Below are 27,669 nucleotides of genomic sequence, written 5' to 3' on the forward strand. Positions count from 1 at the left end.
ACCTGCCCGCCCGCCCCGCGTCACTACTCTGGACGGTTCTGACTTAGAATATGTGAACAACTACAAATACCTAGGTGTCTGGTTAGACTGTAAACTCTCCTTCCAGACTCACATTAGGCATCTCCAAGCCAAAATTCAATCTAGAATCGGCTTCCTATTTCACAACAAAGCATCCTTCACTCATGCTGCCAAACATACCCTCGTAAAACTGACCATCCTACCGATCCTCGACTTCGGCAATGTCATTTACAAAATAGCCCCCAACACTCTACTCAACAAATTGGATGCAATCTATCACAGTGCCATCCGTTTTGTCACCAAAGCCCCATATACTACCCACCACTGTGACCTGTACGCTCTCGTTGGCTGGCCCTCGCTTCATACTCATCGCCAAACCCACTGGCTTTAGGTCATCTACAAGTCTCTGATAGGTAAGGCCCCGCCTTATCTCAGCTCACTGGTCACCATAGTAGCACCCACCCGTAGCACGCGCTCCAGCAGGTATATCTCTAGTCTAGTATATCTAGTCACCCCCAAAGCCAATTCCTCTTTTGGCCGCCTTTCCTTCCAGTTCTCTGCTGCCAATGACTGGAATGAATGACAAAAATCACTGAAGCTGGAGACTCTTACCTCCCTCACTAGCTTTAAGCACCAGCTGTCTGAGCAGCTCACAGATCACTGCACCTGTACATAGCCCATCTGTAAATAGCCCATCCAACTACCTCATCCCCATACTGTATTTATTTATTTATCTTGCTCCTTTGCACCCATGTATCTCTACTTGCACATTCATCTTCTGCACATCAATCACTCTAGTGTCTAATTGGTATATTGTAATTACTTCGCCACCATGGCCTATTTATTGCCTTACCTCCCTTATCTTACCTCATTTGCACACACTGTATAAAGATTTTCTTCAACTGTATTACTGACTGTATGTTTTGTTTATTCCATGTGTAACTCTGTGTTGTTGTATGTGTCGAACTGCTTTGTTTTATTCTTGGCCAGGTCACAGTTGTAAATGAGAACTTGTTCTCAACTTGCCTACCTGGCTAAATAAAGATGAAATAAAATAAACATTTGAAATACCCATATCTATGGACGTTGTATTTTCTTCTTCATACAGAACCAATACAGAAAAGCAATGGAAGAGGATAAGAAGAAGGGCTATGATTTGCGCAATGATGCCATTGCTATCATCGCAGCCAAGCACGGCAGGGAAATTATCAGTGATGTAAGTTCATTGAACATCTAGCCATCGTAACCGATTATATTTCTTAACTATTCCATGACACAATAAATAAAATGTACTTCTGGAAAATTAAGAGAACCCTCAACACTGCCATTTCATATTTGCTTTCTGTAGCACAAGTACAAGACTGGCTACCGTAAGCAGGTTGGCCACCACATTGGAGCCCGCTGCGTTGAGGATGACCCTCTGCTTATGCTGGCTATTAACTCAGCTAAGATTGCCAGTGATGCCCTGTACAAGAAGGACTTCCACCAGTCCAAAACCAAGTTCCACCTCCCATTGGACATGATTGCCTTTGAGTTGGCCAAAAAGAACCAGATTCAGGTCAACCATGCCAAATATGTAACTCGCCTGCACAACTGGACCTGTCTGCCAGACTCCAGTGATGTCGTCCATGCCAGACATGTCTATGACATAGCGAGTGATGTAAGTATGAATTAACTAGATCATGTTTTTCCAGTGTGATTGTTTTTATTCTGGCCATGTTGACCTTTGTGGTATTGTTGTGTCTAGGCTGTGTACAAGGCTGATCTCAAGAGCCTACAAGGTATCGGATGGGTTCCCATCGGCTCACTTGATGTTGAGAAGGCAAAGAAAGCCTCAGAGGTCCTGAGTGAGAAGCTGTATCGTCAGCACCCAAGCAACTTTAAGTTCACCAGCTCAGTTCAAGACATGGGAATGGTTTTGGCGAAACAAAATAATGATAATGCCAACAAGGTATTTGACTAAGTGGTATATATTTACTAATCCTTTGCCTTCGTATGTTTCCCCTGGTAGATTATATTCAAATAATGATTCCATCATTTAAACCTGCTTTAATGTAATCTGATCTCCCCTACTTTGCATTATATTTGAGCCGATGATATGAAGAGGCACTTAATGTTGTTAGTTTGAACTTGAAACTCGTTATTGCAGCAAGCGTACACTGAGGCCTGGGAGAAGGACAAGACCAAGAACCACATTATGCCAGATGCGATGGAAGTGGTTTTGGCCAATGCAAACAAGTCCAACTACAGTTGGGTAAGTAAATGGTGGCACAAAGGTAACCCTCCTGATGAATGTATATGTTCACAAATAATACTTATTGTAGAGAAATCATGGCTAAATAAAGATTAAATAAAATAAACATTTGAAATACCCATATCTATGGACGTTGTATTTTCTTCTTCATACAGAACCAATACAGAAAAGCAATGGAAGAGGATAAAAAGAAGGGCTATGATTTGCGCAATGATGCCATTGCTATCATCGCAGCCAAGCACGGCAGGGAAATTATCAGTGATGTAAGTACTTATTTTGTTATCACATCATCACAAAGGAACTGACTATATCAATACTGTGTACACCTTTAATTTACTGAAATCCTCATTACATACTTTCTACCTTTTTGGTTCGGTATAGTACAAGTACAAGGCAGGCTACCGTAAACAGGTTGGCCATCACATTGGAGCTCGCTGTGTCGAGGATGACCCTCTGCTCGTGCTGGCGCTTAACTCAGCTAAGATTGCCAGTGATGCTCTGTACAAGAAGGACTTCCACCAGTCCAAAACCAAGTTCCACCTCCCATTGGACATGATGGCCTTTGAGTTGTGCAAGAAGAACCAGATCCAGGTCAATGACTTCAACTACAGAACTCGCCTGCACAACTGGACCTGTCTGCCAGACTCCAGTGATGTCGTCCAGGCCAGACATGTCTATGACATTAATAGTGAGGTAAGTTTAAAAAGTTCATTCCACTCTTTCTTGTAAAATGTTTACTCACGTTGTTAATGAAGCACCCAGGACTAGTCAAACCCAGTGATAAAAGGTTTGAGATGGCACCATGTAATGGGAGTACGATATCCCTCTTAGGCGGTGTACAGGGCTGACACGAAGTGGCTCAGGGGAATGGGATGGGTCCCCATTGGCTCACTTGATGTGGAAAAAGCAAAGAAGGCCGCCGAGATCTTGAGTGAGAGGAAATACCGGCAGCACCCCAGCACTCTGGCCTTCAAAAGCCCCCTCGACAGCATGGATATCGTTCTGGCCAAAAGTAATGCCCAGATCATGAACAAGGTAAATTTCAACTAATATCTTCCAGCTAACTACACAGTTTCCTGTTACACCAGAATTCATCACCAAAATCCAATTTGAGGTTTTATGGAGCTGCCATTCTCATATGATATCTTGCAGCATTTCTACACTAAGGCATGGGAGGACAAGGTCCACCCCAACAACAAGTCCAAGACCCTATCTAATACAGTTGAAGTCAGACGTACACCTTAGCCAGGGTAGCCTAGAGGTTAGAGCATTGGACTAGTAACCGGAAGGTTGCAAGTTCAAATCCCTGAGCTGACAAGGTACAAATCTGTCTTTCTGCCCCTGAACAGGCAGTTAACCCACTGTTCCTAGGCCGTCATTGAAAATAAGAAATGGTTCTTAACTGACTTGCCTAGTTAAATACAGGTTAAAAAAAACATTTAAACTCAGTTTTTCACAATTCCTGACATTTAATCCTAGTAAAAATTCCCTGTCTTAGGTCAGTTAGGATCACCGCTTTATTTTAAGAATGTGAAATGTCAGAATAATAGTTGATAGAATGATTTATTTCAGCTTTTATTTCTTTCATCACATTCCCATTGGGTCAGAAGTTTACATATACTCAATCAGTATTTTGTAGCATTGCCTTTAAATTGTTTAACTTGGGTCAAACGTTTTGGGTAGCCTTCCACAAGCTTTCCACAATAAGTTGGGTAAATTTTTTCCCATTCCTCCTGACAGAGCTGGTGTAACTGAGTCAGGTTTGTAGGCCTCCTTGCTCGCACACGCTTTTTCAGTTCTGCCCACACATTTTCTATAGGATTGAGGTCAGGGCTTTGTGATGACCACTCCAATACCTTGACTTTGTTGTTCTTAAGCCATTTTGCCACAACTTTGGAAGTATCATTCTCTCAACTACATTTCACATTCTTAAAATAAAGTGGTGATCCTAACTGACCTAAGACAGGGGGTTTTTACTAGGAGTAAATGTCAGGAATTGTGAAAAACTGAGTTTAAATGTATTTGGCTAAGGTCTATGCAAACTTCCGACTTCAACTGTAGATTCAGTATCTAATACATACAAGGAGTGTTCAGCTCTTTCATAACATAGACTGACCAGGTGAATCCAAGTGAAAGCTATGAACCCTGATTGATGTCACTTGTTAAATCCACTTCAATCAGTGTAGATGAAGTGGAGTAGACAGGTTGAAGAAGGATTTTTAAGCTTCGAGACAATTGAGACAAGGATTGTGTATTTGTGCCTTTCAGAATGTGAAATGGCAAGACAAAAGATGAAAGTGCCTTTGAATGGGGTATGGTAGTAGGTGCCAGGTGCACCGGTTTGAGTGTGTCCCGCTGCCCCCCTGAGCGTGCGCGCACACACCACATCTATTTCTATGGGCACAAGCACTGTTCATGACATAAACTGTTCACACCCTTCTTGTTGGTCAAGAGAATTTTGCAGGTTTAAAGCTTATTTCCTGCAATTCTACACATGTTGTCATTACATTTGGAGTGCAAAGACCATTAAGCCGTTTTAAAGCACATGTCTAATGTGCATTCATGCGATATTTGTGTGACCAAGAAATTACAACAAAATCTATGGGCTTAAAAACCTAAATAAAAAATGGGCTTGTTGATCTGAACATTTCTGACAAGTTATAAATAGCTCTCTAAGATATGCAATGACTGACATGACAAGAGCAACTGATGATGCACTACCCAATTTAGCAATTACACCTTGTGCATTCTACTATTACAACTTTCAAGAGTAATTTTACATTTACATTTACATTTAAGTCATTTAGCAGACGCTCTTATCCAGAGCGACTTACAAATTGGTGCATTCACCTTATGACATCCAGTGGAACAGCCACTTTACAATAGTGCATCTAAATCTTTTAAGGGGGGGGGGGGTGAGAAGGATTACTTTATCCTATCCTAGGTATTCCTTAAAGAGGTGGGGTTTCAGGTGTCTCCGGAAGGTGGTGATTGACTCCGCTGTCCTGGGGTCGTGAGAGAGTTTGTTCCACCATTGGGGGGCCAGAGCAGCGAACAGTTTTGACTGGGCTGAGCGGGAACTGTACTTCCTCAGTGGTAGGGAGGCGAGCAGGCCAGAGATGGATGAACGCAGTGCCCTTGTTTGGGTGTAGGGCCTGATCAGAGCCTGGAGGTACTGAGGTGCCGTTCCCCTCACAGCTCTGTAGGCAAGCACCATGGTCTTGTAGCGGATGCGAGCTTCAACTGGAAGCCAGTGGAGAGAGCGGAGGAGCGGGGGTGACGTGAGAGAACTTGGGAAGGTTGAACACCAGACGGGCTGCGGCGTTCTGGATGAGTTGTAGGGGGTTTAATGGCACAGGCAGGGAGCCCAGCCAACAGCGAGTTGCAGTAATCCAGACGGGAGATGACAAGTGCCTGGATTAGGACCTGCGCCGCTTCCTGTGTGAGGCAGGGTCGTACTCTGCGGATGTTGTAGAGCATGAACCTACAGGAACGGGCCACCGCCTTGATGTTAGTTGAGAACGACAGGGTGTTGTCCAGGATCACGCCAAGGTTCATAGCGCTCTGGGAGGAGGACACAATGGAGTTGTCAACCGTGATGGCGAGATCATGGAACGGGCAGTCCTTCCCCGGGAGGAAGAGCAGCTCCGTCTTGCCGAGGTTCAGCTTGAGGTGGTGATCCGTCATCCACACTGATATGTCTGCCAGACATGCAGAGATGCGATTCGCCACCTGGTCATCAGAAGGGGGAAAGGAGAAGATTAATTGTGTGTCGTCTGCATAGCAATGATAGGAGCCAGACTGAGTTGCTTAAAAAAAACATATACATATTTATTATTTTTTTAGGGGGGTGCAAAACAAATATTATTGTTAGTATTATTTTTCATAACATAGCCATTTCTATCTCGTATTTCAGCGCCAGTATGTTCAACAATGGGATGCTGATAAGATCAAAATCCACGTTGGCAATGAGCTTCCAGAGCTTGTGCTGGCCAAGGCCAACGCGATCACCCAGAGCAACGTAGGTCCTCCTTACTTTACCTCAATCTGTTTTCGTTCACTCAAATCTAGTTTTAGCTATATCTATATATGTACTGTATATCTGTCTAATTTATATATCTCTCAAGCTCTTCAATGTTTTGTGACCCGTTTTTTAAAACGCTTGTTCTTTCTCCTTTTTATAGAAACTGTACAGACAAGGATTTGATGAAACCATCAAGAAGGGCTATTACCTACCTGTCGATGCTATCTCCGTTAAGGCTGCCAAGCACGGCAGAGAGATTATCAGCGATGTGAGTACTGTATTTCTGTCCCCCTTTTTTCACATGATTTTTCTTCTTCATAATTTGACCATTTTCAAGGCCTTAAGCTACATTAGCATTGATGTAAGCAAACCTTTAAAGATATTTTCCTCATTATTAAAGTGCTAAGGAAGCGTTATACTAATAACAATTTCCTAATTAAATTCCTGAATCAATGAATGAATGAGTGAATTACTCAGGCATAAATACACTTGGAATGTCTTATTTGAAACACTGACAAATTTATAAGGAAAGGACGTTCAATAAGTGCACCCTTTTATGACTGAAGTTGGTTCACAAACTCGAAAAAGTATCTTCTGATCTCTTTCAGTACAAGTACAAGGCTGGATACAGCAAGCAGCTTGGCCACCACATTGGAGCGCGCTGCGTTGAGGATGACCCTCTGCTTATGCTGGCTATTAACTCAGCCAAGATTGCCAGTGATGCCCTGTACAAGAAGGACTTCCACCAGTCCAAAACCAAGTTCCACCTCCCATTGGACATGATGGCCTTTGAGTTGTGCAAGAAGAACCAGATCCAGGTCAATGACTTCAACTACAGAACCAAACTGCACAACTGGACCTGTCTGCCAGACTCCAGTGATGTCGTCCATGCCAGGAGGGTCTACGATCTGCATAGTGACGTAAGCTTCATCTCCATATACTGGATCAAATTCTTGTTTCTTTTCCATTAACCACTTACAATTGTTTTTATGTCTACAGTAAGTGTGATTGTTTGTTTGATTGATTGATGCTTTCCACCCTTCAGGCTGTCTACCATGCCGACATGGAGTTCCTTAGAGGTACTGGCTGGGTCCCCATTGGCTCTCTGGATGTGTTGAAAGCCAAGAAAGCTTCAGAGATCCTGAGCGACCGCCTCTACAAGCAGAAACCAGATACTCTTAAATATACCACCGACATGCACTCCATGCCTATGGTGCTGGCCAAGGCCAATGCTGAGATCATGAACAAGGTTGGTGAAATGTTCAATACATAAATGCTTTTTGAACTATGTCTCTCACTCAGATCAGTGGTTTGGATGGTCAATCTTGCATTTCTGGTTGCTTTTTTCAAGAGTCTTTGGGTCTGACAAATGCGCTATTAAAATGGCATGTAATATTACCTTATTATTTTCTTATAACATAATAATGTTTTATCTTGTTTTTCAGGGAAACTATGTTGCACAATGGGATGCTGATAAGGTCAAAATCCACGTCGGCAATGAGCTTCCAGAACTTGTGCTGGCCAAGGCCAACGCGATCAACATAAGCAACGTAGGTCCTCTTTGCTTCCTTTGCTACATACATTACGATATTACACTTTCAATAGCTGATGTGTGGCCAAAGACTTTATCTAAAGCTCTAGTAATTAATAATATCTCTAGTATTGTTCTAGTAATTATTATTAATGTGTTGGCTTTGTTTCTAAGCTGTGTCTCTATATGCTTTTTCAGAAAACATACAAATCCGAACTGGAGGAGATGTACAAGAAGGGCTATGACCTGAAAAATGATTGTATCGCCATCAAAGCTGCCAAGCATAGTAGAGAAATCATCAGTGATGTGAGTACAGGATACGTTCCTCCTTTTTTCATATTATTTGAAAAATGTCATGCGGTTGATGCAAACAGATTATCATAATTTATGTAATGTTGACATAAAGTACAAGTAGATACTTTTTTGCCTCTATATAGTACAAGTACAAGATGTCAGTACTTATTTTGTTATCACGTTATCACAAAGGAACTGACTATATCAATACTGTGTACATTTTTAATTGACTGAAATCCCCATTACATACTTTCTACCTTTTTGGTTCGGTTTAGTACAAGTACAAGGCAGGCTACCGTAAACAGGTTGGCCATCACATTGGAGCCCGCTGTGTTGAGGATGACCCTCTGCTCGTGCTGGCGCTTAACTCAGCCAGAATTGCCAGTGATGCCCTGTACAAGAAGGACTTCAACAAATCCAAGACTAAATTCCACCTGCCAGTGGACATGCTGACCATTGAACTGGCCAAGAAATGCCAGATTCAGGTCAACGACTTCAACTACAGAACTCGCCTGCACAACTGGACCTGTCTGCCAGACTCCAGTGATGTCGTCCAGGCCAGGAAGGTCTATGCTCTGCATAGTGACGTAAGTAGATTATGATCACTCATTAAGATTATGAGGTGTCGGGGGAACTACACCTATCATTTCAGACAAATATTATACCGCTGACGTTTACTTCCTGACCAATTGTTCTCTCTCTGCTGCTCTCATATAAATCAGGCTGTGTACAGGGCTGATTTGGAGTGGCTCAGAGGCACTGGCTGGGTCCCTATTGGCTCGATCGACGTTGAGAAAGCCAAGAAGGCCAGCGAGATCCTGAGCGAAAGGAAATATCGCCAGCATCCAAGCAACTTCAAGTTTACCGCCACAACCGACGGAATGCCTTATGCCTTGGCTGCGGCCAATGCCCAGATAATGGACAAGGTAAAATGACTTATTTCTTTCTAGTGTGGAGGGAGATTGAACTCAGGTATACATACATTCAGATTCACAGGATGCAGAGACTAATATTGAAAACAGAGGAATAGTGAAACACATTATTTTCTTATAACATTGCCATCCTTTTCTCATATTTCAGCGCCAGTATGTTGAACAGTGGGAGGCTGATAAGGTCAACATCCACGTTGGCAATGAGCTGCCAGAGCTTGTGCTGGCCAAGGCCAACGCGATCATCCTGAGCAACGTAGGTCCTCCTTACTTTGCCTCAAGCTGTTTTCGTTCACTCAAGTTGATCTAATTTTATCTATCTATATGAGCTATAGGTCTCGCAACCTCTTCAATTATTTTTATTTTTTGGTGTTATTTCAGAAACACTACCGTGAAGGATTTGACGAGATGATCGGACAGGGCTATCACCTGGATAAGGATGCCATTGCTGTCCAACATGCCAAGAAGGGCAGAGAAATCATCAGTGATGTAAGTTTGTATATCCATCTCCTCTGAATGAGCATAGGCAGCAATCATAAAAAAACAACTCAATACTTAGCTAGTCCTCTCTTTTTTCAGTACAAGTACAAGGCCGGCTTCCGCAATCAGTGTGGCCACCATGTTGGAGCCCTATGCATTGAGGATGACCCTCTGCTTGTGATGGCTGCCAATGCTGCCAGGATTTCCAGTGATATTCTCTACAAGAAGGACTTCCACCTCACCAAGACCAAGTTCCGTCTCCCACTTGACATGATGTCCTTCGACTTGGCCAAGAAAGGCCAGTCCCAGATCCAAGAATTCTCCTACAGAACTAAACTGCACAACTGGACCTGTATGCCAGACAACACTGATGTTGTCCAAGCCAGGAAGGTCTACGATCTGCATAGTGACGTAAGTACACAGAGAATTATAGTCCAATCTGTATTGTCTATTTCTGGATCCTAACCTATCGACCGTTGAAGTTCAACCAACTATTACACTACTATCCCATCAGGAGTAATGATTACCTGAACCATGGTTCCTTCCTTCCAGGCTGTGTACAGGGCTGATCTGGAGTGGCTTAGAGGGTGCGGCTGGTTGCCCCAGGGTTCTGTGGATGTCATTAAGGCTAAAAATGCCCAAACCATCCTCAACGAAAGGCTGTACCGCCAGCCCCCCAGCTCTATCAAATTCACCAGTGTCATTGACTCTCCAGAGTTTGTCCTGTCAAAGCAGAATGCTGAGGCCCTCAGTGGTGTGAGTACTTTGTTTTCTCCTATTGAAGTGTCCTTCATGAGTAGCCGAACCTAACCTGTTATCTTGGTCTCTTTGTAAAAATGCATTTCTAGTAACAGCGGAGATCGAGATTTTGTGAAATATAGAGTGAGTCTGCGATAACAATGGTTGGATTTATCATTAACCCTTTGATTGTGTGTGTTTGTTGCTTTTCACAGAGGAAATATAGAGAAGTTTGGGATACTGAGAAGACCAATATCCACCTGAACAATGACCTACCTTCTATAGTGCTGTCCAAGGCTAATGCTATTGCCATCAGCAACGTACGTCTGGTTCACTGAACGCTTTGCACATACTGTGTCTTTTGTTTAATTTAATCTATTTTCGGAGTGCAATGAACATATTCAGTCAGCAATAATATAAAGACATTGATTCAGATACACATATGAAGAAACCTGTAACAATTTTTTTGTTCATATGCATATAACAGTATGCCCAGATATTATTATTTGACTCAATGATCTTTCCATTTCACAGAAACTGTACACTAAGGATTGGGATGCTGACAAGGCTAAGGGATACCACATCAAGGAGGACGCCATCGCTGTGCTGAAGGCCAGAAAATCTAGAGACATCATCAGCGACGTAAGAGAAAATAACTGCGTCCATTTAATTTAGGTCACTTGATTCAATGCAGTCAGTGGAATTAACTCTCTGACCCCCCCCTGTTTCACTCAGTACAAATACCACGAGGGCTACCGCAAGCAGGTTGGCCACCACATTGGAGCCCTCAGCGTCAATGATGACCCTCTGATCATGTTGGCTCTGAACTCAGCCAAAATCGCCAGTGATGCCCTGTACAAGAAGGACTTCAACAAGTCCAAGACCAAGTTCCACCTCCCAGTGGACATGCTGACCATTGAACTGGCCAAGAAATGCCAGGTCCAGGTCAACGACTTCAACTACAGAACTCGCCTGCACAACTGGACCTGTCTGCCAGACTCCACTGATGTCGTCCAGGCCAGGAAAACCTATGATCTGCAGAGCGATGTGAGTTCCTCTTTTTATCCCTCTATCATATTGTAATTATATGGCCATGATAATGTTTTATGTGCTATATTCGCCTGAGAGTATTTCAGAGACATCCTTATCGCATACATCTTTGTTGATTTTAACCCTCTGTCGTATCTGGGAAAGGCAATCAGTATTTAGTGGCACGCTGACCCCTATGCCAATACAAACACCCTGTTGTCTTCTCCCAGGCGGTGTACAAGGCTGATCTGGAGTGGCTCAGGGGATGTGGTTGGAACCCCCATGAGTCTGTGGAGGTGTTGAAAGTGAAACATGCCCAAGCGGTCCTGGCTGACGTAAGTCATATAATATATGTCATGTAATAAGTACATATATGAACTTGATAATAATATAATAGTAATATATGCCACCAAGCGTCTGTCATCTACCTGATCATTTTAATTGTGGACAGAAAGAAAAAGGTTCAAATGCAATGAAATTGATTGAAGCTTGATGTTGGTTTGACTGTTGTTGCCGATGTTGTCTTGCAGAGAGGTTACCGCGTCAAGTTGGATCAGCAGATGTTCACGGCTCCTGTGGACCGAATGGACCTGGTTTGCGCTAAGAACGCGGCAGATATCCTCAATGAGGTGGGTGGGGACAACACATGAAAGAATCACAATGCTTTTTTTCTGTGGGGAATGGCTTTCAAAATGATGAAGTAAAAACATTGGACTATTGAAGCAACTCTTAATAGAGCCAACAGTAATCATCATAAGTACAATACTAGTCAATTGCTTTTGTGTTTTGATTTTGTGCAGGCTAATTACCGTGCACTCTGGCACACAGAGAAGACTAAGTACACGATCACAGACACCCCAGTACTGGCAACAGCAAGAGAGGTGGCCAAGAATCTCCATCCAGTAAGTGAACTCTTCTTTCTTTACATCAAGCTTTTCCCTACACCCGCAATAACATCTGCTAAATATGTGTATGTGACCAATAACATCTGCTAAATATGTGTATGTGACCAATAACATCTGCTAAATATGTGTATGTGACCAATAACATCTGCTAAATATGTGTATGTGACCAATAACATTTGCTAAATATGTGTATGTGACCAATAACATCTGCTAAATATGTGTATGTGACCAATAACATCTGCTAAATATGTGTATGTGACCAATAACATCTACTAAATATGTGTATGTGACCAATAACATCTGCTAAATATGTGTATGTGACCAATAACATCTGCTAAATATGTGTATGTGACCAATAACATCTGCTAAATATGTGTATGTGACCAATAACATCTGCTAAATATGTGTATGTGACCAATAACATCTGCTAAATATGTGTATGTGACCAATAACATCTGCTAAATATGTGTATGTGACCAATAACATCTACTAAATATGTGTATGTGACCAATAACATCTACTAAATATGTGTATGTGACCAATAACATCTGCTAAATATGTGTATGTGACCAATAACATCTGCTAAATATGTGTATGTGACCAATAACATCTGCTAAATATGTGTATGTGACCAATAACATCTGCTAAATATGTGTATGTGACCAATACAATTTGATTTGATTTGATCAGGGTGCTCAGACATTTGAAAAGCTCAAAACGCCTTTTCCAGTCTGAATAAAGCATCAACAATACTGAAGATAGAGGGGAACTCGAAGAAGAAATGCTCATACGACGTGGTGTTGTCACAAAATTGTACCATTACTTGCTGTAATTTACGGTCCTATCTATCTTACCCTTTCACAGAAACTGTACACCAAGGACTGGGATAAGGTCAAAGCCACCGGCTTCTTCATGCCCGGAGATGCTGTTCCCATCAAGCAGTGCATCCACAACAATAAAGTCCAGAGTGATGTGAGTATCACCGTTTTCACCTTTATTTTAACAGGTTATTGAGGTCAAAAATACTTATCTCATCTGAATGCAAATGTAATGGAACAGTAAGTGTCTGTTCACTCCTGATAAAGATAACATTAACTACATCATTTACTTAAGTTCCTAACTTTGTAGTGTTTAAGTGCCTCAAAATATCCATTCACTCAATCCCGTTTTAATTCTAAACGCTTAGATCTCTATTGCAGTATTTATGAATAAACAGTCAATTAAATCCCTCTAAGTATGACACTTTGAATTGAATTTGATCATTTTATTAGGATCCCCATTAGCGGACACCATGACGTCAGCTAACCTTCCTGGGGTCCAACACAGACCTAAAAAGACATTACAAACAATTACAATTTACATTAAGACATAACCGACACTCAACAAGTTTGTTATGACTTCGACATTGTAGACAATTAAAATACCTGACAGGTAATACATTTAACATTCAGTAGATGCTCTTCAGAATAAGTCTCTGTCCAGTCATATGGTCCATCGCATTAGATGTTCTTTTATTGTTTTATTGAAGGTGGATTTACTTTTGTCTCCTGAGAAATGTGAGTTGGTTAAGAATTCCATTCAGTGATGGCTCTGTAAATTACTATAGATATGAGGAGATTTGTCCTTGCTCTTGGGGTTATCAGATTACCTAAACTTGCCTGTGTGGTTTGGTGGTTATGTTTGTTGCTGGTATACACTAATTTGTATAAAAAGTACTTTGGTTTCTTGAAAAATATTCCTCAAGAAATTCAAAAGACTGCTCGTAATTTGTTTTCAACAGGAAGCCATGAGAGATTCCTTCCTTAAAAAAATATATATATAATAATATATATATATATATATATATATATATATATATATATATATATATATATATATATATATATATATATATATATATGGATAGAACAATGAAGAGCTAATCTGGCAGCCCTGTTTTTTAGGGGCTGAACAGTACTCTAAGTGTGACAGGACCAAAAATGAAATCACCTGATTTGAAATGCTGGATGTTAAATACTCAGAACATTTTCTTGTTATAGCAATGCCCTTACCCATTTTAATAACAATGTTATCTATATGCTCAGACCAGGATAGAGCTGTGTCCAACGTGACCCCAAGTAGTTTGGTCTATTTAACTTGTTCGACAGGCATCCATTCATCGCCAAATTTAATTGAGGGTCACCAGCAAGTATATTTCTTGTACCAAATACAATACTTTGACACTTGCTTGTTCTCTTTCACAGCACAAATACAAGGCAGAATACCGTAAGCAGGCTGGCCATCACATTGGAGCCCGCTGCGTCGAGGATGACCCTCTGCTCATGCTGGCTCTGAACTCAGCCAAGATCGCCTCTGATGCCCTGTACAAGAAAGACTTCAATAACTCCAAGACCAAGTTCAATCTGCCAGTGGACATGCTGTCTTTCGAGCTGGCCAAGAAATGCCAGGTCCAGGTCAATGACAAACATTACAGGACCCATCTACACAACTGGACCTGTCTGCCAGACTCCACTGACGTCAAACAGGCCCGCAAAGCGTACGACCTTCAGAGTGACGTGAGTAGAATATCTCCTCTCTCTCCTCTCTCTCTCTCTCTCTCTCTCTCTCTCTCTCTCTCTCTCTCTCTCTCTCTCTCTCGCTCTCTCTCTCTCTCTCTCTCTCTCTCTCTCTCTCTCCTCTCTCTCTCTCTCTCTCTCTCCGTCTCTCTCTCTCTCTCTCTCTCTCTCTCTCTCTCTCTCCTCTCTCTCTCTCTCTCGCTCTCTCTCTCTCTCTCTCCATCTCTCTCCATCTCTTTCTCTCTCCGTCTCACTCTCTTTCTCACCCCCGCTCTCTCTCTCTCCCTAATTAAATCAGGGAAATACCCCGAGATAAAATTATGGTTTGTCTAACTCTACTCTGTCTGTCTGCAGTTTGTCTACAAGGCCGATCTGGAATGGCTCCGTGGCTGTGGATGGATGGCTGCAGACTGTGTCGATCACGTCAAAGTTAGGAATGCCCAGAAGATCATGAACGAGGTAAGCTCCTCTATCTGTATCCATGCTGTTTTTGGTGTGGTTATTGGTTTCATTGGGCACATTCTGCTCCTCAAATGTCAGTCATTAGTACTGCATTGGTTTGCTACCCTTCAGGGAATTCTTACCACGTCTCTCTCTCTACTGTCTTTTCGCAGAGGCTTTACAAGAAGGATGCCAAAGACAACTTTGCCAAATACACACACATCGTGGATCGTCCTGAGATTATCCTGGCCACCATCAATGCTTTTAACCTCAGTGATGTGAGTGAATCATTTTACTAGTTTAGCTTATACAGTATGTTAAGAATAGCCAAAAAATGACATACAGTCTTTGGATGTCTCTTTTGTTTGATGCACATTTTCTCTGTTTCAGATAGCCTTTGACCCATACCTAAGATTAGAGAAACGTGAGGATGTTGTGTTGTGTGGGTTGTTTCGATTTGATCATGACCTGTGCCTATATGTCCTTCTGTTGTAAAGCTGAAGTACAAGGAGACCTTCAACGCAGAGAAGGGCAAGTACATCGGCTCAGAGGACACACCCCAGCTGGCCCATAGCAGAGAGGTCGCCAAGGTCATCAGTGAGGTAAAGTACTCTACATCCATATGATTTGGTCTTCATTGGAACACCTATCTGCACAAATGTCAAATTTTATATGCAATTATATTTTTTATAATGTTGATAATAATTGTAATAATATTGTTGAAACTAATACATTTTATAATGATGATGTTATTAAAAAAAAGTTTTATCTGTAACTTCTGATTTTAACATTGAGGATTGTTTTGATGTCATTTGTAGAAATACTACAAACTGGCTTGGGACGAAAGCAAAGCCACTGGTTACCAGCTCGACCCTCAGTACATTCCAGTAGTCGGAGCCAAGAAGAACAGGGAGATCATCAGTGACGTGAGTCTAATTTACATCCTCTTGACAATCAACAATACAAATATTATGATTAACTATAAAGAATATGATGATTATTACTATAAGTGTAAGGGGTGCGTAACCGGTGGCAGGGAAGTCTGACGCAGGAGAGCAGAACTAAGTAATAGCCGAAGCAGTTTAATACACAACACATAATGAGGGAATGAAAACCAGGTGTGTGGGAAAACAAGACGAAAAATGAAAAATGGATCGGTGATGGCTAGAAGACCGGTGACGTCGACCGCCGAACACCGCCCGAACAAGGAGAGGGACCGACTTCGGCAGAAGTCGTGACAATAAGATATATATAATATTTAAAGAGCAACGGACACAACGGACTTTAGTACTATTAAATCTAATTCAAATAATTAAATGCGTGTTTGTTAAATGATTAACTATAAAAAATATGATGATTATTACTATAAGATATAAATAATACTTAAAGAGCAATGGACACAACGGACTTTAGTACTATTAAATCTAATTCAAATAGTTAAATGCGTGTTTGTTAAATTATTAACTATAAAGAATATGATGATTATTACAAACAATCGTATAAACTGGGTGGTTTGAGCCATGAATGCTGATTGGCTGACAGCCGTGGTATATAAGTATACCACGGGTATGACAAAACATCTATTTTTACTGCTCTAATTACATTGGTAACCAGTTTATAATAGCAATAAGGTTTCAAGGGTTGCGTTGTGCCTAAGAACATCCCTTAACCATGGTATATTGGCCATATACCACACCCCCTCAGGCCTTATTGCTTAAGTAACTGCTAGTGGTTGCATATGTTGTTGTGGTAACGGAGCCCTTTACTCCCTGCAATCATTGATGACAATAGCTTTTTTTTTCTTTGAAACTGAAACCTTTCAGGCTAAGTACCATGACGCCCATGAGAAGGCCAAGGGCCACTACCTGGCTGGCACCCTGGTGGACTTCCCTGAGGTGATGCGCTGTGGAGAACAGGAGAAACAGAAGGGCCTGGTAAGATATGATACTGCTATATTACTATAGTATATCTACACTATATCTAGTAAGATATGATACTGCTATATTACTATAGTATATCTACACTATATCTGGTAAGATCTAATACTGCTATAATTCTTTAGTATATCTACAGTATATCTAGTAAGATATAATACTGCTATAATACTGTAGTACACCTACAGTATATCTAGTAAAATATATTATACTGATAACCTACACAGCATAATCTAGTAAATCACACACATGATAATCCGGTCGCTACAACAGCAGCTCACCATTAAGAATTTGTTCTTAAATGACTTACCTGTATAAATAAACGTTTTAAAAGATACTCTGTTGGAACTAGGAATATGCCATATTTACTCTTTAGATATGCTTTCCTATGTATAATTCTATCATGTTCTTCTATTTATTTATTTTTCTTCCATTTAATATTGTTTTACTTACGTATATTCTTATTTTGTTGTTGCAATGTAGAGAGGTGAACCTGCATGTAAGCATTTAATTGTACTCTGTACAACACGTGCATAGGACAAATACACTTTCATTTGATTTGAAAATAATCCACACAGTGCGCTGTTCTTTCTTCCAGAGGGATTACCAGAAGGAGTATAACACCAACAAGATCAAGAACCACATCCCCGCTGACATCATTCCCAACGTGGTGGCTAAGAGGTCTCAGGACATGCTCAGTGATGTGCTGTACCGCACCTACCTGCACAACTGGACCTGCCACCCCGAACAGGAGGACGCTATCAGAGCCCGCAAGAACAACGAGATCCTGAGCGATGTACGTTTCAAGATTAATAGATTTGAAAGTGTATTTCACAAAAGGACACAACACATCTTTAGCTGGCTACACCACCCCACACTATCACAGTATTTGTAAAATCATATCAAATCCAACTATCTGAACTCTGCATTGTGGTATTGTCTATCTGTTTGCTAGGTGTACTACAAAGATGACCTGAACTGGATGAAGGGTATTGGTTGCTATGTCTGGGACACACCTGAGATTGTCCGCGCCAAGAATGCCTATCTGCTGCAAAGTGAGGTGAGTAGCAAGATAACTTACTGTCATTTATACCAATGATTTACCTAGTCTTTTGTTTGTTATTGATTGAATACCAGTATATCATAAATGGATAAATACATACCGTATATATTTAATCATAAAAATACTTAAAGACAATCAAAAAGAATAGTGATAGAGACTACTTCAAAAGGAGTATTCCTGCATGGGGTTTATTAACCCTCTGCATTTGTTTTCTTGCAGCTCAAATACAAAGAGGAGGGTAAGAAGGAATTCAACAACTACTCCATCGTGACAGACACCCCTGCCTATGTGACTGCTATCCTGGGTCACACCTGGGCCAGTGATGTGAGAAATAAATACTATACTATACTACACATCACGTCTTAATAGTATAGAAATGTATCAAACCCGCGTTGTATCAAAACATATGCTCTTTATCTCAACAGCTGAACTACAGGGAGGCTTACCATAAGGAAAAACATATGTATACCACAATTCTGGATACCTACGACTACGTACGCTACGCCAACCTCAAGCACATCTACAGCACCGTAAGTGTGGCTCTACTGTAGACGTACACTGTGTCTCCAAATACTGTAGTGTTTACCTATTAGGATTGAAATGCTTCATTTATGATGTTTATGTTTTCTTTTGTGTCGTCTAGAAAACATATACATCTGCCTGGGACCAGATCAAGGCTAAGGGTTACACGCTGCCATCAGACTCCCACGCCATGAAACACGCCAAACAACAGAAGGTCATCCTCAGCAGTGTGAGTTCAACTTATCACCCAATTTATCATCCAACTTATCACCCTTTATAGTCTAAGACCCTTTTGACATTTGATGTTCCTCATTTGCTTAAACTTAGTTGTTTAGGATTATCAGTCATCACATACGTAAAAGTTGCATTGTACATTGTCAAAGCCCACTACCCAAACCTACCCATATGATGTCCTCCCCTATAGGTCAAATACAGGGAGGATTATGAGAAGTTCAAGTCCCTCTACAGTCTGCCCAAGTCCCTGGAGGACGACCCACACACTCTCCGCTGCATCAAAGCCGGACAGATGGGTCTTGACGTAAGTCTATCGCCTCTTTACTTTACTGTCTTCCATATGGCAGTCAAACACATTGATCTTAAATCAATGGAAATGTACACACACATGATAACATAATGGTTTTATGTACCCTCCCTACATGTAGCGCTTGTACAAGGCAGACTATGAGAAGACCAAGGTCAAGAACCACATCCCTCCAGACATGCTACATGTCTTGTCAGCCCGTCAAACTCAGAACCATGTCAGTGAGATCGGTTACAGGAAGTACCTGCACCAGTGGATCTGTATGCCTGATATGCAGGTGTACACCCAGGCACGCAAGGTCAACGAGCAGCTCAGCGACGTGAGTCATCCAAACTTTTAATATTTTAATACACTTTCTTTATGTGGAAAACTGTATATATTGGATTTTCACATTACATTTAATCACAGTTTCATGTGAAGTTAATTGATTCAATTGAATACACTTTTTTTCCTTATTTATTATAAACAATATTGTTGTTTATAATAACATATATATGAAATGTTCTTCAGGAAGACCTAGAGGACTTTTATTTTCTTTAATTTTGGGTTATAGTAATTTATTTAGGATCCGGTAGTGTCAGAAAAAGTAACTCATATTGCTGATTACTTCTAAACTATTGTGACATAGTTATATATAGTTATATTAGGTAGTTCAAAGTTATAGTTCCCAAATGCTGTACTTCTTCTTGCTTGTCCTTATGTCCTCTATAACCTTATGTCCTCTATAACCTCTATAACTTTCCTGTGGCTCCCCAGGTCTTCTACAAGGATGACCTGAACTGGCTGAAGGGAATTGGCTGCTATGCTTGGGACACCCCTGAGATCTTGCGCGTCAAGGCTGCTGACAACCTGCAGAGCGAGGTAAACTCCCTCCCCATGCCTCTCACCTATCTTTCTTCATCTGTCTTTCCTCCTCTCCCCTCCTCCTCTCCTCTCCTCTCCTCTCCTAGAGGGAAATGATTCACTCCACAGATGTGGACATTGATGTGGATTTATTTGTGTGTTTGTTCTTGTCTTTCAGAACAAGTACAGAGCCAAGGGCATTGAGGCATTCAAGGAGTACTCTATGGTCATCGACACTCCTACCTATGAAACAGCCAAACAGAGTGCTCAGAACCTGAGCGATGTGAGTACTGTTGCTAAAGCTTCTTCTTTTTCTATCACCATCTTGTTGTTTTATTTAACCCTTATTTAATCAGAGTTCACTTCCTGGTCCAGGCTCTCATTTTTGTACTGTCTCTCTTCCCTACTCTGTCTCCCCTGTATATCCAACTGTCTCAATAAACGAAACAAAAAAATTGAATATATATATAATTGATATCAATTCTAATTATTTTCATGATGGAGCATATGAAGTTCTCTCCTCTCATGTTCTCAGCTCCACTACCGTAATGACTACATCACCAATGTCAAGGGAACTAACTCCTCCCCCGCTGTCACCGTTGACACAGAGAGGGCACGCCTGGCCAACTACAACCAGAGTGATGTAAGATATCTTCCATCCTCACTTCTTTTTTGGGGATAATTTCTTTACTTTAAGTACACTCTTACAAAACATAACTCACTCGTAACTTTCAAAAACGCCTAAATAGTAACTACTCCCTCACTGTTTTTAGAAGTAAAATATGCTCGTTTTATTATGATTCTCATATCTTATGTCCTTCCGTTTTTCCTCTCTCATGATTCTCCTCAGAACTTCTACAAAGAGGCCAACAAGAACTTCATGCCTACTGGCTACTCTCTACCCCACGACAATCCTCTCATGAAGCAGGCTCAGCACAACACCATCGTTGTCAGCAGCGTAAGATGTGTTCATCTATTCATTTTTTTAAAACTTGAACCGTCCCCCCCAAAATAGAGAGAACCCCCCGAACTTGTGTATAAAATATGAACCATTAAGATTCTCATTGAGGTAATTATCACACCAAAAAATCTATTCAGATGCAAACGTTCAGTTATGAGAGGCACGCACTGTGTCACTCACACTTGTCTTCTGAACTGTAGCTAGGTGAAGTAGAAGGAAGCCTGTAGATGTAGTTACCATAAAATATTATATATCATTTCTCTATGGTAGGAACTCACACGTGGAATTCTGTTGTGTTGTGTAGGTGAAGTACAAGAATGACTATGAAAAGTCAAAGGCTACGAACTACACCCTAGACCCAGAAGGTGTCAGCTTCGTCAACATCAGGAACGCCAACAAGGTCACCAACCCGGTAAGATTACAAACGTCTTCTCCTCTACCCCCAGTAATTGGAAAAATATCATAATTGATGAATTATTGAATTTGATTGATGATCCATCTATGTGGCTATTTGTTATGAGTCCCTTGAAAGATGTTGAGTCATTATAGCTGTGTACAGTCCAAGACCCGGGAATGTGGGAATCATTAAAATGATTATATGGGGTGTAGTGGTGATGTTATTTCCCCTCTCCATCTGTCTGTCCCAGCGTCTGTACCGTGAGCTGTATGAGAAGGAGAAGGATAAGGTCCACAGCACCTACGACACACCTGAGATCAGACAGGTCAAGATGACCCAGAAGGCCGTCAGTGACGTACGTGACCTTTTGTCATCCTGTCATTATCACTCCTAGACTGTTGTCATTGATGTTTGTTACTATTACTTAGTGTTGATGCTTCCTACAAGACTAATTCCATCATGATTATCTCTGTTTTCATTCATACACTTCTTTTCAAAACTATTTTATTTGTTTGTTCTCTTTGCTGTGAAGTTTGCCACGTGTTTTAAGTACTGTGTGTCTCCCTTTGTTCTGTGAAGTTTGCCACGTGTTCTAAGTACTGTGTGTCTCCCTTTGTTCTGTGAAGTTTGCCACGTGTTCTAAGTACTGTGTGTCTCCCTTTGTTCTGTGAAGTTTGCCACGTGTTCTAAGTACTGTGTGTCTCCCTTTGTTCCGTGAAGTTGTGTTACAAGGAGAAGTACTTCGCCAACAGAGGCACCATGATCCCCATGGGCATCACTCCCCAGATGATACACTGTAACCACGTCAACGAGATCACCAGTGACGTACGTGGCCTAATAACATTCACTCAAAACAATGCAGCCAAGTAACTTCTGAAACATGCAATATTTAGGCTATACAACCAATGAAATATGTTTTTTTCAATGAAAACTTAAGTTAACTTCAGTGAGGATACGGAGAGAATTTCATTGATAGGTTATTGTTACTTTACCAAATCCCTCCATGCCTATTGAATGATTATACAGTAATGTGACCATTGTCTGTCTCTGTTTCCATCACCAGCTGAGATACAAGGAGGACCTTCTGTGGCTGAGAGGCGTTGGCTGCTTCATGTATGACACACCTGAGATGGTCACTGTCCGCAACATTAGCAAGTTCAGGGTAGATGGCCTTTCCTTTCTTTTTCATTTAATCATGGCTTCAATCAGCAATCTAAGTATACACAATCTGCAAATACTGGTAATAATATGTCTGTACTATGCTTATAGTACATCTGCTAATCCATATTAATTTATCTCCCCAAAACAGGCCAACTATGATGTTGAGGCAAAGAAGAACCGTGCCAACTTTACTGTGGTCCTGGGCACACCAGAGTACCAGCGCATCACTGAGCTCAAGACCCACATGAGCAACGTGAGTCATCTTCACTATCATATCTTCCACCATTTTCCACATATATATATTATTATATATATATATTATTATTATAATAAACAGTACAATCGATATTAACACAATACAGTAAAACATCCATTAACTGCCATTATACGAGGTTGATGCTTGTTGGAGACTCAGGTCTGTCTTTCTGTCTGAATTGGCAGTGTTAACCTTTAACCTCGTCCTCAGCTGAAGTACAGAGCCCAAGGCAATGTGGAGAAGAGCAAGTGCACCACCACCCTGGACTCCCTTGAGGTCCAGAGAGTCAAATGGGCCCAACAGCTCAGCAACAAGGCAAGTCAAAAGGAGATGCCCACAGCTTTTTTTGTGTTTCATCTTAGCTCTCACAGATACATTAAACCTGCTTAACTCTTTGGAGGACTGATAGCTGTGTTAAGATTTCTATTGATGCCAACTTAAAGCACAACAATGACAAAAAGGTAAAAAGAAAGAGATTTCTGACGTTTCTGTTAATGTTAATTACAGTTTATGTACACTGACCTGGCCTCCAAGGAGAGAGCCCACTTCACTCCGGAGATCAACACCCCCATAATGGACCACGCCAGGGCTATGAAGGTGGTCTTCAGCGAGGTAAGTCTTTCCAAAGTCATTTCTCCAACATTCCTCTAGCACCACTATATTGCCCTTCTTATGTCCCAGTATGATACCATAGTATTTGCCCTTCACCACTGCTCTAACACAGTTTCTCCTCTGTTTCTTCTCCCAGATCAAATACAAAGACCAGTATGAGAAGATGAAGCACAAGTACACCAGCATCCATGACACACCCATCCTGGTCCGGGCCAAGAAGGCCTACCTACAGTCCAGTGATGTGAGTATGCTTTCTGGTGATCCCTCCTCCGCCTCTACTGTCTTTGTTGTCCTTCTTCCAAATGACTGACCTATGTACTACTCTCTCTCTCTCTCTCTCTCTCTCTCTCTGTCTGTCTGTCTGTCTGTCTGTCTGTCTGTCTGTCTGTCTGTCTGTCTGTCTGTCTGTCTGTCTGTCTGTCTCGCTCTCTCGCTCTCTCTCTCTCTAGCTGCGCTACAAGGAGAGCTTTGAGCAGGCCAAGGGTCACTACCACAGCGTCAAGGATGCCCTGGACATCGTGTGTCACCGCAGGGTCACCGATGACATCAGCGAGGTCAGTGTGTCAGCCAATTAGACGAGATCTCCCCAGCGACCAAAACTGGTTGAAATGACATCCCTACAACCAGTTTACGAACAGTAATATGTGTTTTAAGGAAGTCGTTTCAACCAGCTTTGCCTGCTGGCTCAGAGCCACCCAATAGGATTATTTGGTCTATTAAATGGACTCCATTTGGTATGTGGTTTTTGCCAAACACTGTATGTATGTTATCATACAGATAAAAGACACTTCTCTGTCTCCACACAGATGAAATACTGTATACACATGTTATCATACAGATAAAAGACTATTATCTCTCTCCTTCACACAGGTCAAATACAGAGAGAAGTACAACAACACTCTGGGTACGTGGAGATCCATCCCCGACCGTCCCGAGTTCTTCCACAGCAAAATCATCTGTGATAACGTCAGCGACGTGAGTGGTGTCAAGTTAACATCAGAAAATACCCTCGCAGCAGAATCACTGTATTTTCAATTCCAATACATTCGAGTGCTTACAATGTGTAGTTTACCATAGAAAGATTGCATTGTCCATTTCAACGTATTAGAATACTTTAACCTGTATGTTTTTGCATGACCCAAAACATGAATATATCTGCCTAACATTAGATCAAGTACAAGGAGGACCTGGATTGGCTGAAGGGTATTGGCTGCTACGTGTGGGACAGACCTGAGATGGTCCAGGCTGAGAAGAACAAAAGCCTCTACAGTGAGGTAAGAATTTAGGAAAGAAAGAATTTACCACTACAAATTCAATAAGACCATTCTCAGATGTTATCTTTCTCTTCTCATATCCACAAAAGCTCTTTTCTCCTCTTCTTTTCCCTCTTCTCCTTTGAAAACAGAGACTCTACAAAGCAACTTTTGAGAAGAACAGACACCAGTTCAAGTACACAAGTGATACTCCATTCTTCCAGGCCGCCAAGAATGCCTCCGTTATCATCAACGAAGTAAGTCACAGCTGCACTTTTGGAACACATTTATGCAAACTCATGTCTGTTTTAATTTGGATATACTGGATATATTTCATCTTATTTAAACGATCTTATGAAAACCAGATACAGTAATGAGTATAACATGTGTTCTCTTTCTATCTCATTTGGATTCTCAGCTTTGAGGGTAACAGATGATCATGATTAGTTCATAACATTTAGTAGATGTACTGTAAATGGTGATGAATGCACCATCCTTCTTCCTGTGGTGGTCCTAGCCACAATACCGTGTCGTTGTCACTCAAGTTTCTCTTGTCTGCGGTTCATTCCTCTATTTATCACATGCTATTAACCTTGACTTTCTTTCCTGGTAGTCTTCTTATTTCCTGACTGTCGCAGCTCACTGTTTGTTTGTCAGTTGTCTTTAACTTTTTGACATTCTGAGCAGAGGCGCTATAGAGCAGCCTATGAGAAGACCAAGGATAAGTACAGCAGTGTGTTGGATGATCCTAGAAACCTCCTGGCTAAGGAGAACGCCAAGAATAGCCAGGTAAAGCTATGATTGGCCCGCTGCCGAGTCCTGCCCCCGTCCGCCTCCGTCTACTCTGGGCCTATCAGAACTCTTGCTTCTGAGCCCGGCGCATGAGGTCATCTGACTGCAGGCCTTTCGGGAGGTCGTAGTCGCATGGCTAAGATGTCATCATTCGTGTTCACCTCTCTCTCTCTCTCTCTCTGTCTTTTTCCTTACGCCACAGGTGTCGTACTCTGCCACTCAAATAGCCCTCTGTGGTGGTTTGAGTGAGCGGCTACACTTTCCTTGATCTGTGCACTCAGTGTTGAACCCGTTGAACCCTTTTCTCATGTCAGTTTTAATGACAATTGTCAAAAACAAATTCAGCATTGTCAAAACCATGAAATCTAATAAAAAGGCGTATTTGATTGTTTGATTGATTGAACCCAATTCAACCAGGTTTAATATAGCTGGGCGATTCACTCTGAGGGCACAAATCAGGAGGACACAACTCAGACTCCACGCCTGGGATCTTGGGAGCTCCTCTCTTGTCCACTCCGTCCTGTCTGTCCCACTGTCCCTGTCCTCATCCTCTGCATGCTGTGTGTGTTTGTTGGTGTGTGTCAACGTGGACAGAAAAGATATAGGTCCAGGGCTAAAGAGCTGCTAAAGAATGGCTGCAATGAGCTGCTCCGTCCAGACATCCTCAGTGCCATTTGCCAGTCCAGCGCGCAGTGTAAGGTAATCATCTATTGGCCCAGTAAACCTCACCTCGTAAAGTCCTCAAAATGTTCACTCCATTCCAGTTTTCCCAATTCTCACTCCCTCCGGTTGTCTTCCCAGCTCAGCCCTCGCTAACTGTAGCTGTGGAAACCCATGCTGAACTCCCATTGGCCAGTGACTAGAATACCTCACCTCTGTCTGCCCCACATTCCCCTCACACCGCTGCTTCATAAACACTCCTGAATCCTCACTGATCTCAGAACCCGAGCTACCCAGCTTACCCCAAGTTATAATTCATCTGCCTATAACCCACATCACAAGTACAAACTGAACTGTCTAGAAATAAGTTTTACGTCAAATTATGAACACAGTCAATAGATTTATTTTAATTTATTTTAGTTGAAATTGTTAACACAAATGATGATTTTATAAATACTACCAATATTAACCTCTAGCCGTACTACTCATGTTCAATATGTATCCACACTAGATTTATCATCAGCAGCACATAGTGTAGAAACAGACAAGCTGATCAGGACATAGTGTAGATACAGACAAGCTGATCAGGTATAGTGTAGAAACAGACAAGCTGATCAGGACATAGTGTAGAAACAGACAAGCTGATCAGGACATAGTGTAGATACAGACAAGCTGATCAGGTATAGTGTAGAAACAGACAAGCTGATCAGGACATAGTGTAGATACAGACAAGCTGATCAGGTATAGTGTGGATACAGACAAGCTGATCAGGACATAGTGTAGAAACAGACAAGCTGATCAGGTATAGTGTAGATACAGACAAGCTGATCAGGACATAGTGTAGAAACAGACAAGCTGATCAGGACATAGTGTAGAAACATACAAGCTGATCAGGACATAGTGTAGAAACATACAAGCTGATCAGGACATAGTGTAGATGCAGACAAGCTGATCAGGACATAGTGTAGAAACATACAAGCTGATCAGGACATAGTGTAGATGCCGACAAGCTGATCAGGACATAGTGTAGAAACATACAAGCTGATCAGGACATAGTGTAGAAACATACAAGCTGATCAGGACATAGTGTAGATGAAGACAAGCTGATCAGGACATAGTGTAGAAACAGACAAGCTGATCAGGACATAGTGTAGATGCAGACAAGCTGATCAGGACATAGTGTAGAAACAGACAAGCTGATCAGGACATAGTGTAGAAACATACAAGCTGATCAGGACATAGTGTAGAAACATACAAGCTGATCAGGACATAGTGTAGATGCAGACAAGCTGATCAGGACATAGTGTAGATGCAGACAAGCTGATCAGGACATAGTGTAGAAACATACAAGCTGATCAGGACATAGTGTAGATGCAGACAAGCTGATCAGGACATAGTGTAGAAACATACAAGCTGATCAGGACATAGTGTAGATGCAGACAAGCTGATCAGGACATAGTGTAGATGCAGACAAGC

At 41.6% G+C, this 27,669-nt stretch overlaps 1 protein-coding gene across 50 annotated transcripts in view; it reads left to right on the top strand.

The window, feature by feature from the left end:
* The window catches only part of neb (nebulin), a 79,633-nt gene that overhangs the window by 26,987 nt on the left and 24,977 nt on the right, over positions 1–27,669 (top strand). For 46 of the 50 annotated variants that reach the window (XM_052493613.1, XM_052493618.1, XM_052493632.1 and 43 more), the window contains 56 exons: positions 1,127–1,234; positions 1,367–1,678; positions 1,766–1,969; positions 2,168–2,272; positions 2,428–2,535; positions 2,654–2,965; positions 3,104–3,307; positions 6,189–6,293; positions 6,457–6,564; positions 6,905–7,216; positions 7,342–7,545; positions 7,742–7,846; positions 8,026–8,133; positions 8,397–8,708; positions 8,844–9,047; positions 9,202–9,306; positions 9,432–9,539; positions 9,630–9,941; positions 10,083–10,286; positions 10,484–10,588; positions 10,803–10,910; positions 11,004–11,315; positions 11,528–11,632; positions 11,828–11,926; positions 12,098–12,199; positions 13,067–13,174; positions 14,446–14,757; positions 15,112–15,216; positions 15,372–15,476; positions 15,696–15,800; positions 16,017–16,124; positions 17,022–17,132; positions 17,731–17,928; positions 18,088–18,192; positions 18,415–18,519; positions 18,621–18,725; positions 18,839–18,946; positions 19,142–19,255; positions 19,380–19,577; positions 20,015–20,119; positions 20,280–20,384; positions 20,637–20,744; positions 20,952–21,059; positions 21,367–21,474; positions 21,710–21,814; positions 22,180–22,284; positions 22,523–22,621; positions 22,769–22,873; positions 23,087–23,191; positions 23,384–23,488; positions 23,625–23,729; positions 23,938–24,042; positions 24,359–24,463; positions 24,658–24,762; positions 24,894–24,998; positions 26,128–26,232. In XM_052493613.1, the coding sequence (XP_052349573.1) occupies positions 1,127–1,234; positions 1,367–1,678; positions 1,766–1,969; positions 2,168–2,272; positions 2,428–2,535; positions 2,654–2,965; positions 3,104–3,307; positions 6,189–6,293; positions 6,457–6,564; positions 6,905–7,216; positions 7,342–7,545; positions 7,742–7,846; positions 8,026–8,133; positions 8,397–8,708; positions 8,844–9,047; positions 9,202–9,306; positions 9,432–9,539; positions 9,630–9,941; positions 10,083–10,286; positions 10,484–10,588; positions 10,803–10,910; positions 11,004–11,315; positions 11,528–11,632; positions 11,828–11,926; positions 12,098–12,199; positions 13,067–13,174; positions 14,446–14,757; positions 15,112–15,216; positions 15,372–15,476; positions 15,696–15,800; positions 16,017–16,124; positions 17,022–17,132; positions 17,731–17,928; positions 18,088–18,192; positions 18,415–18,519; positions 18,621–18,725; positions 18,839–18,946; positions 19,142–19,255; positions 19,380–19,577; positions 20,015–20,119; positions 20,280–20,384; positions 20,637–20,744; positions 20,952–21,059; positions 21,367–21,474; positions 21,710–21,814; positions 22,180–22,284; positions 22,523–22,621; positions 22,769–22,873; positions 23,087–23,191; positions 23,384–23,488; positions 23,625–23,729; positions 23,938–24,042; positions 24,359–24,463; positions 24,658–24,762; positions 24,894–24,998; positions 26,128–26,232 (8,046 nt within the window). Of the gene's footprint in view, positions 1–1,126; positions 1,235–1,366; positions 1,679–1,765; positions 1,970–2,167; positions 2,273–2,427; positions 2,536–2,653; positions 2,966–3,103; positions 3,308–6,188; positions 6,294–6,456; positions 6,565–6,904; positions 7,217–7,341; positions 7,546–7,741; positions 7,847–8,025; positions 8,134–8,396; positions 8,709–8,843; positions 9,048–9,201; positions 9,307–9,431; positions 9,540–9,629; positions 9,942–10,082; positions 10,287–10,483; positions 10,589–10,802; positions 10,911–11,003; positions 11,316–11,527; positions 11,633–11,827; positions 11,927–12,097; positions 12,200–13,066; positions 13,175–14,445; positions 14,758–15,111; positions 15,217–15,371; positions 15,477–15,695; positions 15,801–16,016; positions 16,125–17,021; positions 17,133–17,730; positions 17,929–18,087; positions 18,193–18,414; positions 18,520–18,620; positions 18,726–18,838; positions 18,947–19,141; positions 19,256–19,379; positions 19,578–20,014; positions 20,120–20,279; positions 20,385–20,636; positions 20,745–20,951; positions 21,060–21,366; positions 21,475–21,709; positions 21,815–22,179; positions 22,285–22,522; positions 22,622–22,768; positions 22,874–23,086; positions 23,192–23,383; positions 23,489–23,624; positions 23,730–23,937; positions 24,043–24,358; positions 24,464–24,657; positions 24,763–24,893; positions 24,999–25,428; positions 25,531–26,127; positions 26,233–27,669 lie in introns of all 50 variants that reach the window. The other 4 variants (XM_052493614.1, XM_052493663.1, XM_052493667.1 and 1 more) reach the window with 4 other exon arrangements.

Source organism: Oncorhynchus keta, chromosome 34, assembly GCF_023373465.1.
Source record: "Oncorhynchus keta strain PuntledgeMale-10-30-2019 chromosome 34, Oket_V2, whole genome shotgun sequence".
In the NCBI taxonomy this organism is placed as follows: domain Eukaryota; kingdom Metazoa; phylum Chordata; class Actinopteri; order Salmoniformes; family Salmonidae; genus Oncorhynchus; species Oncorhynchus keta.